Below are 15,056 nucleotides of genomic sequence, written 5' to 3'. Positions count from 1 at the left end.
AATGAAAGACCAGTAGTTCTACTAAATCATTACATGAGTAAATTAGGGATTTTTTTTTTTTTTTTTTTTTTTTTGGTACTAATGAACTGGTGAGATAGTTAATGAGAATTGTCTTAAATGTTAATTTGAAAATTTGCATCCCCCCAATATTATCCCTAAATGAAATTAAAAGTGGATTAAAAACTAAACTATAGCCAGGCGTGGCAGTGTATGCCTATAATCCTAGTGACTCTGGAGGCTGAGGTAGGAGTTCAAAGCCAGCCTCAACGAAATCGAGGCACTAAGCAACTCATTGAGACCTGGTCTCTAAATAAAATACAAACTAGGGCTGGGGATGTCACTCAGTGGTAACGTGCCCTTGAGTTCAATCCTAGTACCCCTGTACCATCTCCCCCCAAAAAAATAAATAAAGGGAAGATTTGTCAGATCTCAGCTTTCTTTTGGGCAAGGGGCTATTACAGATTGAACCCAGGAGTGCTTAACCACTGAGCTACATCACCAGGCTTTTATTTTTAATTTTGAGATAAGGTCTTGCTAGATTGCTTAGGGCTGGGTTGCTGAGGCTGGCTTTGAAATTGCAGTCCTCCTGCCTTGGCCTCCTGAGTCACTGGGATAACAGGCGAGTGTGCACCCGGCCCTAGATCTCAATTATCTAATATGAAAAGTCTTGAAAAAAAGAAAATGAAAGAGTTAAAAGAAAAAAGAAAAGAAAATCAAATGGGTTAATGTTTAAAATGTGAAGAACTTAATAAGAGGAAAAAAAATATCTCACCATGTGCAGTGGCACACAGCTGTATGTAATTCTAGCAGTTTGGGATGTTGAGGTAGAAAGATTAAAAGCCTAGTCTAGGCAACTCAGTGAGACTCTTGTCTCAAAATAAAAAGGGCTGGGATTATAGTTCAGTGTTAAGGGCCTCTGGATTCAATCTCCAGTACCAGAAAAAATAGAATTTACCATTTCTTTAGTGAATTTTGTCTTCTGTAGAGTGCCCCTGGGTTCAACCCTCAGCACTGCAAAAACAGACAAACCAACCCAATCAAACCCAAACAACCCCAGTCCCAATAGACAAATGCACAAAAAAGAACCAAAGAATAAGGAAACTTAAAAAAAAAATTTTTTTTTAGTTGTAGATAGACATAATACCTTTATTTTTATGTGCTGCTGAGGATCAAACCCAGTGCCTCACATGTGCTAGGCAAGTGCTGTGCCATTGAGTCATATAACCCCAGCCCAACTTAAAATTTTTAAGTTCCCATTTTTTTTGCTTACATATGCTAAGCCAACCTCTACCACTGAGATACATCCTGAGCCCGCTCTTCACCAGTAAACCATTTCACCATCATCTTCCCTCTCTTTTAGTGATAATGAGGATTGAACCCAGGGACACTTTACCACTGAGCTTCATTCCTTTTTTTTTTTTTTTTTTTTAATTTTTTGTAATATTTATTTTTTAGTTATCGGCGGACACATCTTTGTTTGTATGTGGTGCTGAGGATCGAACCCAGGCCGAACGCATGCCAGGCGAGCACGCTACCGCTTGAGCCACATCCCCAGCCCAGCTTCATTCCTTATTTAGAGACAGGTCTCACTAAGTTGGGAAGCTGGGCTTGAACTTGGAATCTTCCTGAAATTTTAAGTAGGGGCTGAGGATGTAGCTCAGTGACACAGGGCCCCTAGGTTAAATTCCAGTAACCCCTCCTCCCACACACAGACTAAATGCTGATGATGTACATTATAATGAGTACTATATACAGTAGAAGGGTAGATTGTACACTGTTACATGTTAAGAGACTTTCATTCCCCTGATCCAGTAATTACAACAATAGCAAATGCTTAAAAAAGCTTTGTATTGAAGTACATTTGTGACAGTGATGTGGTTTTGTTTTGTTTGTTTTGGTACCTGGGATTGAACCCAGGGGTGTTTAACCACTGAGCCACATCCCCAGCCCCCCCCCCCCAGTTCTTTTTGTATTTTATTTAGAGACAGGGTCTCACTGAGTTGATGAGGGACTTGCCAAATTGCTGAGACTGGATTTGAACTTGCCATCCTCCTGCCTCAGCCTCCCAAGCCTCTGGGATTTCAGTTGTCTGCCATGGTACCTGGCTGACAGCGGTGTTATTTCTGAAAATTGGAGATTATATACAGGTGCAGTAGTAGAGGAAGAAATAAAAATAAGTTCTAGCACATACATTTAAGAGTAGTGATCAATTATAGCCTGGTATGCTGGTGCACATCTGTAATCCCAGCTTCTTGGGTGGCTGATGCAGGAAGTTCACAAGTTCGATGCCAGCTTGGGCAACATAAAAAGTCCCTATCTAAAAAACAAAATGAAAGGCTGGGTTTGTAACTTTTAAATAGGGGTTGAGTGCTTGCCTTCCATATGAGAGGCACTGGGTTCAATTCCTAGTGCTGCAAAAAAAAAAAAAAGCCTTTAAAAAGTTATGACACTAGCCAGGCAGTGGTGTGTGCCTGTAATCCCAGCATCTTTGGAGGCTTAGAAGGATCACAAATTCAAGGCCAGTCTCAGCAACTTAGTTGAAACCCTGTCTCAAAATAGACTAGGAAAAGATAAATAAAATAAATACTGGGAGTGTAGCTTGGAGGTAGAACACTATTGGTACTCAATCCTTAGTACGCCCCTGCAAAAAAGTATGGCACTTAAAGTCATTAGTAGAATGTTTGCCTAACATGCACACAGTTCTGGGTTTGATTCCCATCAAATCCTCTCTGAAAATACATAAAATTATTGAAATGGAAAAATACTGTGTGGAAAAAAGCAGAAAAGGGCCAGGCACAGTGGCTCAGGAGGCTGAGACAGGAGGATCTGCCAAGTTCAAAGCCAGCCTCAGCAAAAAGCAAGGCTCTAAATGACTCAGTTAAGATCCTATCTCTAAATAAAATACAAAAATAGGGCTGGGGATGTGGCTTAGTGGTTGAGAACCCCTGAGTTGAATTCCCAGTATCCCTCCCAAAATGGGGAAATTTTGTATACTTTGAGTTATATTAAAAAGTTTTAAGGGCTGGGGTTGTAGCTCAGTGACAGAGCACTTTCCTCGCACATGCTAGGGTTCAATCCTTAGCACCATATACAAATTAAATAAAGGCTTTCTGTCCATCTACAACTATAAAATTTTTTTTATAAAGTTTTAAGTAGTTAGAAATAAGACAGTCCAAGTTTTTGCATTTGGTAGTAAAATTTGATATATGAAAAGTTTTTTTTTTTTTCTGTCTACTTAAAATTACCATTTCTGCAGGGCACAATGGAACATTCCTGTAATCCCTGCTATGTGGTTGAGTCAGAGGAGTGAAAGTTTGAGACTAGCCTGGGCAGTTTATCAAGACCTTGTATCAGTGGTAGAGGGCCAGTACCAGAAAAAATTAAAATTTACTCTTTCTTCCTCCCCTCCCTTCCCCTCCCCTCCCCTCCCCTTCCTCCCCTCCCCTCCCCTGCCTCCCCTGCCTCCCCTCCCCTCCTCTCCCCCCTTTCCTTCCTTCCTTCCTTCCTTCCTTCCTTCCTTCCTTCCTTCCTTCCTTCCTTCCTTCCTTCCTTCCTTCCTCTTCATGAACAAAATACCATTACTTTATTTATTTTTATGTGGTGCTGAGGAATGATCCCAGTGCCTGACGTGTGCTAGGAAACGCTCTACCACTGAGCTACAATCTAAGCCCCAAATATACCATTTCTTCAGTGAATCTAGTCAAGAGGCATGGTGGTGTACAGCTAGAATCCCAGCAACTCTTGGAGACTGAGGCAGGAGGATCCCAAGTTGGAGGCCAGCCTCAGCAATTAGCAAAACACCATCTTAAAATAAAAAATGTTTAAAATGGGGTGGGGGTATAGCAATGTGGAAGTCCCCTGGGTTGAATCCCTAGCACAATGAATAGAACATAGATTCTGAATCAAATTCCATATGTTGAAATTGCAGTGCTACCTCTTATTGAATGAAACTTGAGACATAGAATTCTGTGTTTCAGTTTTTTTATCTGTAGAATAGGGATGCTTAATAGGTTTTTTCATTGTTATTATAAAGATTAAAGTATAGTCAACTCTTTCCTTATAAACACTTCAAAAGTGGGGCAAAAGCACAGTTGTCACAGTATTAGAAGTTTGTCATGTTATAACTTGAATATTAAGATTTGTATATTCTTAAAATTAATTCTTTAAAGGAAACCAAAACTCTACAGCATTAAATTAAAATTTCTGGAGTCTTAAGTAAAAGTCGAAACAAAAAAACCCAGAGAACCACATTTTTCTTCAAATTTTTATTTTATTTTTGGTACTGGAGATTGAACCAGGGGCACTCTAGCCCTTCTTTTTTTTTTTTTTTAGTTTTAGGTGGACACAGTATCTTTATTTTTATGTGGTGCTAAGAATCAAACCCCTCACGCATGCTAGGCGAGCGCGATACCACTTGAGCCACATCCCCAGTCCCTCCCCCCTTTTAAAAATGTTTTTTTAGTTATAGATGGACACAATATCTTTATTATTATTTTTTATTTGTTTATTTTTACGTGGTGCTGGGGACCGAACCCAGAGCCTCACGCATGCGAAGCAACTGCTCTACCACTGAGCTACAACCCCAGCCCTTCCAGCCCTTTTTATATTTTATTTTGGGACAGGGTCTTGCTAAGTTGCTGAGGCTGGCTTTACTTAACTCATGAACCTCTTGCCTCAACCTCCTGAGCCACTGAGAGAGAACTACATTTTTACAAGTTGTGAATTAAATAGTTTTTTTTTTTTTTTCCAGAGAAGTGGGCTTTTCTTTCAATTCAAGGGCTATTTGAGAAAGTGTTTATTATGTGTTTTTGTCATTGTCTAACCTGGTGAAGTTTCTGTTGGTTGCCCTTTCTTTGCTAAAGAGCAGTAGAGATATAAATCTAATAATGGAACCAAGAGAGGTGGAATTGTGTGCAGTATGTATATGTTTGAGGGGTTAGCTTAATAGCTGAAATTGTTATCATTTTTTTTATCCCTTCCCTTTTTCATGTCTAATGTTGATTCCTACCACCACCACCCCTCCAGCCCCACTATTGTAAATTATAAGGACTGTTAGAAGTTTATTTAACTGATATTCTATCTGGATAGGTATCTCTTAAGATAATTGTAGTGCCATTATGTTGAATATGTCACCTATCATAGATTTTAATGTTTCGTTGAGCCCTTTTCATAAATTGAATGTGTGTTTAAGTATTTCTGTGAAAGGCCTTAATCCTGTGTGTGATAATAATTGTCCTTTAACATATGCTTCCCCTCCTTCCACCCCATTACTGGGAATTGAACCCACGGGTGCTCTACCACTGAGTTACACTTCCAGTCCTTTATATTTTACATTTTGAAACTGGATCTCACTGAGTTGTCCAGGCTGACCTCAAACTTGCAATTCTCTCTCAGCCTTCTGAGTTGGTAGGATTTACAGGTATGTGCCACCATTCCTGGTTATGATCATTTTCAAGGACAATAATTTTGACCTCAAATCCCCTTTTCTTTCCCCAAACCTTAGTGCAGGGGATTGAATGCAGGGTCTGACATATTAAGTATGCACTCTACCAATGAGCATATCCCCAGCTTCCCTCCACTTTCAAGATACATGTTCGGAACCTAAATATACAGAAAAATGTATGTGTGTAAATATAAGTAAAAGTTTATTCATTATCAGTGAGGAACCTATGCAGGTTGTAGAAGTTATTCTTGTTATGGAAGAAGAAAATACAGTAGGTTATAAGCCAAAATCAATTTTCCCTGAATTAAAGGAGCTAAGTGGTGTACTAAGAATCCTTTCATTAGGTCCAGATAATCACTATCCTGCTTCTCTTTCCTAGAAAGAAAGTCAGAAAAGCTACTTCTTTAAAATTTATCCTTTTAAATTTGTCTAGAAGAATAAGTAAAGGGCTGTGCATGATGGCATAAACTTTTAATCCCAGCCACCTGGAAGCAGAGGCAGAAGATAAATTCTAGGCCAGCTTGGGTAATGTAACAAGACCCTGTCTCAAAATAAAATAAAGAAGGGGAAGGGGCTAGGGCTAGCTCTGTGGTGGAGTCTTGACTGGCATGTATAACCTTGGGTTTAATCTCTAGTATAATTGGAAAAAGAAGAAGAAGAAAAATTAAAGGGAATTTGTAACACATACTAATTTTGAAGTATGTCTGATTTTATGTGAAGAATCAGTGGTAGGGGCTGGGGTTGTGGCTCAGTAGAAGAGCACGTGCCTAGCATGTGCAAGGCCCTGGGTTTTGATTCTCAGCACTGCATATAAATACATAAAATAAAGGTCCATTGATCAAGAAAGAAAGAGAGAGAGAGGGAGGGAGGAAGGAAGGAAGGGGAAGGAAGGAAGGGGAGGGAGGAAGGAAGGAAGGAAGGAAGGAAGGAAGGAAGGAAGGAAGGAAGGAAGGAAGGAAGGAAAAGAAAGAAGAACCAGTGGTACTCTTGCTAATTTGATAGACCACTGAAATTTCTTCTTTTTATAGTCAACACTTTCATGAACATTCAAAAATTTATAACTCCCTTTTGTAATTTCCGGGAAATACATGCAGTCTTTCCAAATTCTATTAGAATGTGCCATGCTTGAAGAGGGCATTAGGTGATGGTACATGATGGGAAGAAAAGATGTTTTAGGACTGCCATCTACCGGAATTGTGCCCAACGGAAATGAAGAGTCAGAAAATATTCTTTCCTGATGTTTTTTATTTGCTATATAAGGCAAGGAAATAGCTTTTTTTTTTTTTTAAATTACCAAACTGAAGAATAAAAAGGACATGTCAACTTTTTCTTTGTCTCAGAAGCCCTTGATCTCTGTAGAATAGATTGATAGGAAAATTAGTAAACCCTTTTCTTGTTGAATTTAGTGTTTGGGGAATAAAGTGTACTCAAAGTCATTGCGTCTTGGCACAGAATACTAGAGAGAAGTAAGATAAATTCTGATACCATCAGAATAAAAGAATTTGAATTTATTTCATTATGTCAGAGACTACTTAATGTTATCAGTAACCTGTTCTCTTTTGCATTCAACAAGGAATGCATAAATTAATGACATATTTAAATAGAAAAAATTATACTATTAATGTTTATCTGATGCATCCCAGGTTATCACTGAGGAAATAGCTTAGATGAAATCTAACTCATTGCTGAAAAGAATTTAAGACTTTAGTAGAAGTATGTGTTGTATTTATATATGTGTGGCTATCCCCATTTGGTAGCAAATTGTTGCCTTCATGTTCTTGACTTGGACTAAATTGTTTTCAGTTAAAAATGAAACAAATCTATTGGAGTTGTAGCTCAGTGGTAGAATGCTTGTCTGGCATGTGTGAGGCACTGGGTTTGATTTCCAATACTTATATATCTATACAAAGGCCCACTAACAACAAAAAAATATATTAAAAAAAAAATCCAGTGTATCTGATAATGGTACCTGCCATTGACAAAACAGTGATTGTTGAATTTCACAGTTGTCATTTTTGCTTAAGAGAATTCAGTAATGTGGTTGTCTTTGTAATTTTGAAAGCCATATATTTTCTTGAGTCTGGGCTTCTGAAAATTGAACTTCATGTGTTCTGACAAGTGTTCTTGGTCTAAGATTTGTGGAAGACCTATTTTGTTTAGTGATTTTTTAAATTTGTTTTTTATTCTTCTTTTGGTGGTGCTGGGGATAGAACACAGGGCCTAGTGCATGCTAGGCAAGTGCTGTACCACTGAGCTATACTCCAAGCTCAAGACCTGAGTTTTTAAATTTCATTCTAAATTAACTCTGGGCCAGATTCTTTAGGAATTTAGGCATAAAAGCAGTCCTGTCTATGCTGTTTACATCATGGGGTAATTGTGACACTGAATCAAAGGGGCCAGATATTCTTACCTGGGAGGCCAAGGTGTCTGTCATTCACCATAAATTTTCTGTTTGTTTGTTTTAATTTGGGGAGGTGAGTACTGGGGATTGAACTCAGGGGCACTCAACCACTGAGCCACATCCCCAGCCCTATTTTGTATTTTATTTAGAGACAGAGTCATTACTGAGTTGCTTAGTGCCTCACCCTTTCTGAAGTTGGCTTTGAACTAATAATCACTGAGATTATAGGCGTGTGCTGTTGCACCCGGCCTTCATTTTAATTTTTTAATGACTGAATCAGACAGCTGTTTCAACTTAAAATCTCTGATGATTACTGGTAGTAATAGAAAGGGCCTGGCATAGTGGTACACTCCTATAATCCTAGCAGCTAGGGAGGCTGAGGCAGGAGGATCACAAGTTCAAAGCTAGCCTCAGCCATTTAATGAGCCTCTAAGCAATTTAGCAAAACCTTGTCACAGAATAAAACAGGGCCAAAGATGTAGCTCAGTGGCAAAACAATCCTGGGTTCAATCCCCAACACTGCAAAAAAGAAAAAGAAGAAAGATGGAATTTACAAAGTTTCTAGTTATTACATTATATATAGGTTCTGTTTTTGGTGTGGGAAGGCAGTGTTATCAGTTGACCACTGAGCTACACTCCCAATCCCTAAATCAATTGTTAGAAGTTTTCTCTTGTGTTTTTTTTTTTCCAACCCATTGCATATGTTCTACCCCCTCTCCCCATCCCCCCCTTTTTTTGATACTAGGGATTGAACCCCGGGGGCACTCAGTCACTGAGCGGTACCCCCAGCCCTTTCTTTCTCTTTAAGATATAGCTCACTATGTTGCCTAGGCTGTCCTTGAACTCACAGTCCTGCTTCAGCCTCTGGAGTAGGTTTACATGCATGGGCAATGGCACCTGGCTAGCTCTTTGCATTTATTCTCTATTAATTTACATATTTATATGTATGTTTTTTCTTCCTAGTACTCTTGTCCATCTGTTCTCTGTTGTGTGATCCCAATCCAGATGATCCTTTAGTGCCTGAGATTGCTCGGATCTACAAAACAGATAGAGAAAAGTAAGTATGCCTCTAGACGGAAAGCTATCATGGTGGGATGGAAATGTTTGTCTCAAATCTTTCTTGTCTAAGGACTGAACATATGCCAAATATCTTAAACGAAGTCTTAATATACTTTCCTGTGAACAAGAAAGAGGAGTGTTTGCACTAAGTATCATTATAAATAGATTATACTGATTTTATCTCTAGAACTTTTTAATATTTATTTTTTAGTTTTCGGTGGACACAACATCTTTGTTTGTATGTGGTGCTGATGATCCAACCCGGGCCACATGCATGCCAGGCGAGCGCGCTACCGCTTGAGCCACATCCCCAGCCCTTATGTTTGGTTTTTGACATATAAAATAATTTGCATCAAGTTCCCATTTGTTTTGCATAGGTATTTGTAAATTAATGGGAAAGAAAATTGATATTTCTACCAATCTAAAGGAAGAATAACAAATTACCGCTACGGAATATGAAAGCCCCAAATTTCTTTTTTTTTTTTTTTTTTTTTTTTAAAGAGAGAGTGAGAGAGGAGAGAGAGAGAGAATTTTTTAATATTTATTTTTTAGTTCTCGGCGGACACAACATCTTTGTTGGTATGTGGTGCTGAGGATCGAACCCGGGCCGCACGCATGCCAGGCGAGCGTGCTACCGCTTGAGCCACATCCCCAGCCCAAGCCCCAAATTTCTTTTAAAACAAAACTTGAGGGCTGGGGTTGTAGTTCAGTGGTAGAGTACTTGCCTCCCACGTGTGAGGCACTGGGTTCAATCCTCAGCACCAAATAAAAATAAACAAATAAAAATAAAAATTGTGTCCATCTATAGCTTAAAAAAAAAATTTAAATGCTTCAGAATTGTATACTGTGAATTATTGAAGAGTGGTCAGAATATCAACAGATAATGTTCTTCCTATTTTTGTTTTATGTATTAATCAGTGGGATTGTAGGACAAACTAGATGGAAGCAGATATATATTTTTCTTAAGTTAAAATATAAAGTATTGGCTGGGTATGATAGTACATGCTTATAATCAAGCAACTTGGGGAGGCTGAGGCAGGAGGGTGAGAAGTTCAAGGATCAGCAATTTAGTGAGACCCTTTGGAACTTTTAGTAAGACCCTGTCTCAAAATAAAAAGGACTAGGGATGTAGCTCAGTGATCAAGCAACTCTGGGTTCAATCTCCAGTACCAAAAAGAAAAAGAGGAATATATACACACACACATATATATAATTAAAGAATTATTTGAATTTTGATGGATTAGAGAGACATAGTATTTTGTGTTTTTTTTTTTTTTTTTTGATGGAGCTACACCGGGAATAGCATTTGATTCTTAGTTTTGTTTGTGTTTAGGTCCAAATAGAATTGTAGTCTTGTGTTTCTGGCTCATTCAGAATAAAATTAGATTGTCCTTTTTTTTTTTTTTTTTTTTTTTTTAAACTAGCCATTTTGCCTACTGCCTAGAATTGTGGCCATGAATGCTTACCAGAAGGCAGATCCTAAGTTATTGTGGTAGTAATGTTTACCAGAACTTTTCTGCACCCCACCCCCCCATCCCCCGATTTTGTGTTTGTTTGCTTTTTTTTTTTTTGTTTTTTTTTTTTGCTTGGGGGGCTACCAGGAATTGAACTCAGGGATACTCAACCACTGAGGCACATCCCCAGCCCTGTTTTATGTTTTATTTAGAGACAGGATCTCACTGAGTTGCTTAGTGCCTCACTCTTGCTCAGGCTGGCTTTGAACTGGTGATCCTTCTGTCTCAGCTTCCTGAGCAGCTGGGACTATAGGCGTCCACCATGCTCGGTTTTGTTTGCTTTTTTGTTTTCAGATAGGTCTCCCTATAGTGCCTTAAACTCCTGGGCTCAAGCTGTCCTCTTGCCTCAGCCTTTGAGTAGCTGGGACTAAAGGCACTTGCCACCATTCCTAGCCTTGCTTCCTTCTCTCTCTCTCTCTCTCTCTCTCTCTCTCTCTCTCTCTCTCTCTCTCTCGTTGATGTACCATTTATTTATTTATTTATGTATATGTGGTGTTGAGGATCGAACCCAGTGCCTCATACATGCTAGGCAAGTGCTCTGCCACTGAGCCACAACCCCAGCCCCACTTCTCTCTTTTAGTATAAAAATTACAAACTACTGGAATGTTTTCTGGAGTAGTAAGCCCATACATTTTGTCAAGCAAAGTTAAGTTCTTTCAGAACCAGTTATTTTATTGATATAATTGAAAGCATGATGTCAGTTTAATAACTGTTAGTATATGATTTGAAGAATCATACAATGTAGAATTCCAGTTTTAAAAACTTCAAATAAATGAATTAAAGAGAGTTGAAGGTCTTTCATTGAAATAGGTCAATCAAGTTTACAAAAAGTACATGCCAGCAAATGCCAAAATTTAAGTAAAATTCTCCATAAGTATCATTTACAGAAAATTATTGTGCATTTTATAGGTCTTTCCTGTTACCATTGAGTAAAGGCTCATTATAAATTTGAGGTAGCCCAGTGTGATTGTACACACCTGTAATCCTAGCTACTTGGGAGGTTGAGGTAGGTGGATTTCAAATTTAAGGCCAGCCTCAGCAACTGAGACCCTGTTTCATAATAAAATAAAAAGGACTGGGGATGTAACTCAGTGATAGAGTATCCCTGGTTCAGTTCCCAGTATCACCAAAAAGAAAAAATTAAGGTTAAAATAAGGTAGCTTTGCTAGAAGTTATTTCCCTCAAGTTATTAGATGGAATAAAATAAAATCTGTTGCTTAATAACTGACTCCTCACCTATGTTAAGCCAAGCTTCTCTTTGTGTGTACAGGTACAACAGAATAGCTCGGGAATGGACTCAGAAGTATGCGATGTAATTAAAGAAATTATTGGATAACCTCTACAAATAAAGATAGGGGAACTCTGAAAGAGAAAGTCCTTTTGATTTCCATTTGACTGCTTTCTATGAGCCCACGCCTCATCTTCCCCTGTGCACATGTTTACCTGATACAGCAGTGCTGCGTGTTGTACATACTTGGAACAACAAACTAGAAATACTGTACTTCTGTACCAACATTGCCTCCTAGCAGAGAAGTGTGTGACAAGCCAATTCTCCAGGCGTAACCTAGGTGTGAGGCTAAAAAAATTCTCCTTATTGACTTAAATTTGGATAACGACAAGGTGTGAGGAATGGTGGGTGGTACATGGTGTATGCTTGGATGGGGTAAAGCTCCACTGACCTGTAGGAGATTGTTTTTAAGTGGAATCCATTTAAACTCAAAACAGTTATGAAATGAAGAACATGAAGCTGTTTCTGTATTAATTTTATTCCGAAGGACCTACAACTTAGGTGAGAAGGTTATGACCAACCAGATTAAACTCTGCCCACATCCTATATATTTTAAGGTCTAAGTTTAACTGGTCAGCATTTAAATGGATTGGAGCTATTAGTATATAAAGTGTGATGGGCTTTGTTCCCAACTTCTTTTACATCTCCCTGCCTCTTCAACCTTCGTCCTTTCAGCCCCTTTCTCCATATTCTTTGGTTTGTATGTGGTTTCTCAGTTAATACATAGCTAATAGCTCTTATTTTTCTTATGTTTTTAACTGCTTAGGTCTATTTGGATGTAAGGGTGAAAATTCATTTGATGGAAATACTTGTGTATATTTAAAGACCCAATTGCTCCTCTGGAGCTTGTACGTTCAAGAATGATTAATCTGTGTAATAAACTGATTACTACAGTCATTACATATAATTTTGTGTGAATAGGCTTTTTGATTTTAAGAACTTTGTCTATCTGAGATTAGTGGTGGATTTTCCTTCTCTCCTGAAATGTTTTCATTGATAATGGTTGCATTTCAAAATCATGAAACAATTTCAGTTTACCTAGAAAAAAGGACATCTTGAGCAGTTTTATTGAACAAAGAGAAGCATAAGCTTAAAAGTGTTTTCATGAAAAGTATGTGCAGCATTCCAGGAACATGACTGTTAAACTAAATAAGAAATTTTCTTTATTAATGAAACTAAGCTGCATCACCAAAACCTTGTGACATTCCCTTGGTACATAGGCCATAAAACATGAAGGCAATGCTACTTGGTAAGTTAATCCTCTGTGATTGTAATTTTAGAAGAGCAACTTTGACCAAACCTGAGCACAATCTTGTATTGGAGAGTCTACATAATTACTTTGCACTAACATTTGTAGGATGTTCATCCAGTTTTAAATTGTACTATATGTGGCTTTTTGAAGTCTTCCCTTGACTCTGGTAAAATGTAGTTTGAAACTTGTAAACAACTGTATTTGCCAGAAACATCATGTGTGTGAACTAGGCAAATTACCATTCCCCACCCCCCTTCTTTTCCTAATTTAAATGTAAACCAGGCCAGCCTGAAGGCCTTGAATGATGCTCTCTAGCCATCAGGTTCTTTAAATGCATCTTTACACTCTTGCACAAAAATTGAGGAATAAATGTCCACTGCTTTTGGTTTTAAACTTGGTCACCTTGTCTTATCTCTCAGTGTCACTTCTCCATCTTAGAAAGAACCTACCTGTGATACAACCTAATACCCTCTTTAAGTTCTGCATCTTTGGATGCTGGCTGCTTATAAGCATTTCAAGGGTGCTTATTAGCATCCTGAACCTTGTAGAACAGGTGTGGGAAAGGAGTGAGGATGGAACCTAAAATCACCCTATTTAATACCATGGGCAGGTGGGAATTTGGTTGTGGGTTTTTTTTGTTTTGTTTTGTTTTGTTTGTTTTTGAGGAGGGTTGTGAGGGTTTTTTGTTTGTTTTTGTCCAGTTTTGGGGATCAGGCCCGCCTTGCACACTTGGCATATGCTAGGAAAGTGCTCTGTCACTGAGCTACATCCCTAGCCTGACGAATTTATCAGTTTTTGACTTGCTATTAACTCTGCTGTTGACTATGGGTCAGCTGCATAGATCTTGAAAGCCTTCTTTATTTGCCACTCATCTAGTGGTAAAAAGCAACCAGTTTATTACCACTTATTAGATCATAATGAGAATATTTTCACAAGGGTGCTGTAAAGTATTTTTGTGCTACATGAAAGCTGCCATCCTGGTGTGCAGGTGCCAGATTAAAGGTTTGGATGGTCACAAACAACATTAAGCTCTTGAGTGAAATTTCATTTAGTCTTGCTCATTTGAGTATTATACACATTTGGTTCAGTCATGTGCATGTGCCTTGCCCAGAATGAAGGGCACCTTTGCCACTCAGAAAAAAAGTGTTACTCAGGGTGGTTCTCATCTAGGAGCATGTTGCTCTGTGGCTTTCTAAAGCTAGTTTGCAGCAACCTTGATTATCTTCAAGCAATAGTTACAAGGGAATGTTAGTGTATGGGTTTCCTTTTGTTTGCTTATTTAATAACAGGTTGAAATACTTTGTCAAGTTAGAGTTGGATCAGTTTCTTTTGGTAAAACTAAATCATTTCAGATATTTGCATGCTGTTATTGGCCAGCAGTCAAAGGGAGCATTGTCCTGTTTGTTTTTTCTTTCTTTGTAGTGGATATTCAACCCAGGGGTGCTTTATTATTGAGCTACATTCCCAGTCTTTTTTATTTTTCATTTTGAGACAAGTTCTCACTAAGTTGATGAGGCTGGCCTCAAACTTGTCTCTGTTAGCCTCAATATCCTGGATTATAGTAGGCATGTGCCATCTTGCCTGGTTTGTCCTGCAGGTTTCTACACTTTGCCTAGAACAATGACTTGGAAGGGCTATAGGGATGGGAATGGTGGGAAATTCTGTAGAGAAGGAAAACTCTATGGTCAGAGAAGGGGACCTTTCTCTGCATTGACATAGCTAAAAAATAGAAGCTTTCCTTTTCCATTTCCACCTGCTGCAATATTCTACTTTCTAAGTCATTACTCTTTGCCTCAGCAAGTTACTTTGAAACCTAGCTGGGTTGTCAGGAGAAATGGAATACTGCTTTTTTTGGTACTAAGGATTGAATGGGGGCAGGAGGGACTTAACCACTGAGATATATTACCCAGCCCTTTTTATTTTTTATTTTGAGATAGGGTCTCACAAAGATGCTGCTTAGGGCCTTGCTAAATTGCTAAGGCTGGCTTTGAACTTCTGAGTGTCCTGCTTCAGCATCCCAAGCTGCTGGGATTATAGGCCTGTGCCACTCTGCCCAACAGAAATGGGTTATTTCTAAAGTACAGTTAGAATGCTTATAA

General features: G+C 38.6%; 1 protein-coding gene across 2 annotated transcripts in view; it reads left to right on the top strand.

Annotated features, from left to right (window-relative positions):
• The window catches only part of UBE2D2 (ubiquitin conjugating enzyme E2 D2), a 56,619-nt gene extending 43,265 nt beyond the window's left edge, over window positions 1-13,354 (top strand). For both annotated transcript variants that reach the window (XM_081293673.1, XM_081293672.1), the window contains 2 exons: window positions 8,808-8,901; window positions 11,688-13,354. In XM_081293673.1, the coding sequence (XP_081149799.1) occupies window positions 8,808-8,901; window positions 11,688-11,733 (140 nt within the window). In that variant the 3' untranslated portion in view covers window positions 11,734-13,354. The remainder of the gene's footprint in view (window positions 1-8,807; window positions 8,902-11,687) is intronic.
• Window positions 13,355-15,056: the final 1,702 nt, after the last annotated feature.

The sequence above is a fragment of the Spermophilus citellus genome (assembly GCF_964194105.1).
Source record: "Spermophilus citellus genome assembly, chromosome: 1".
Taxonomy (NCBI): Eukaryota; Metazoa; Chordata; class Mammalia; order Rodentia; family Sciuridae; genus Spermophilus; species Spermophilus citellus.
This window is presented reverse-complemented; position numbering and strand designations above follow the sequence as displayed.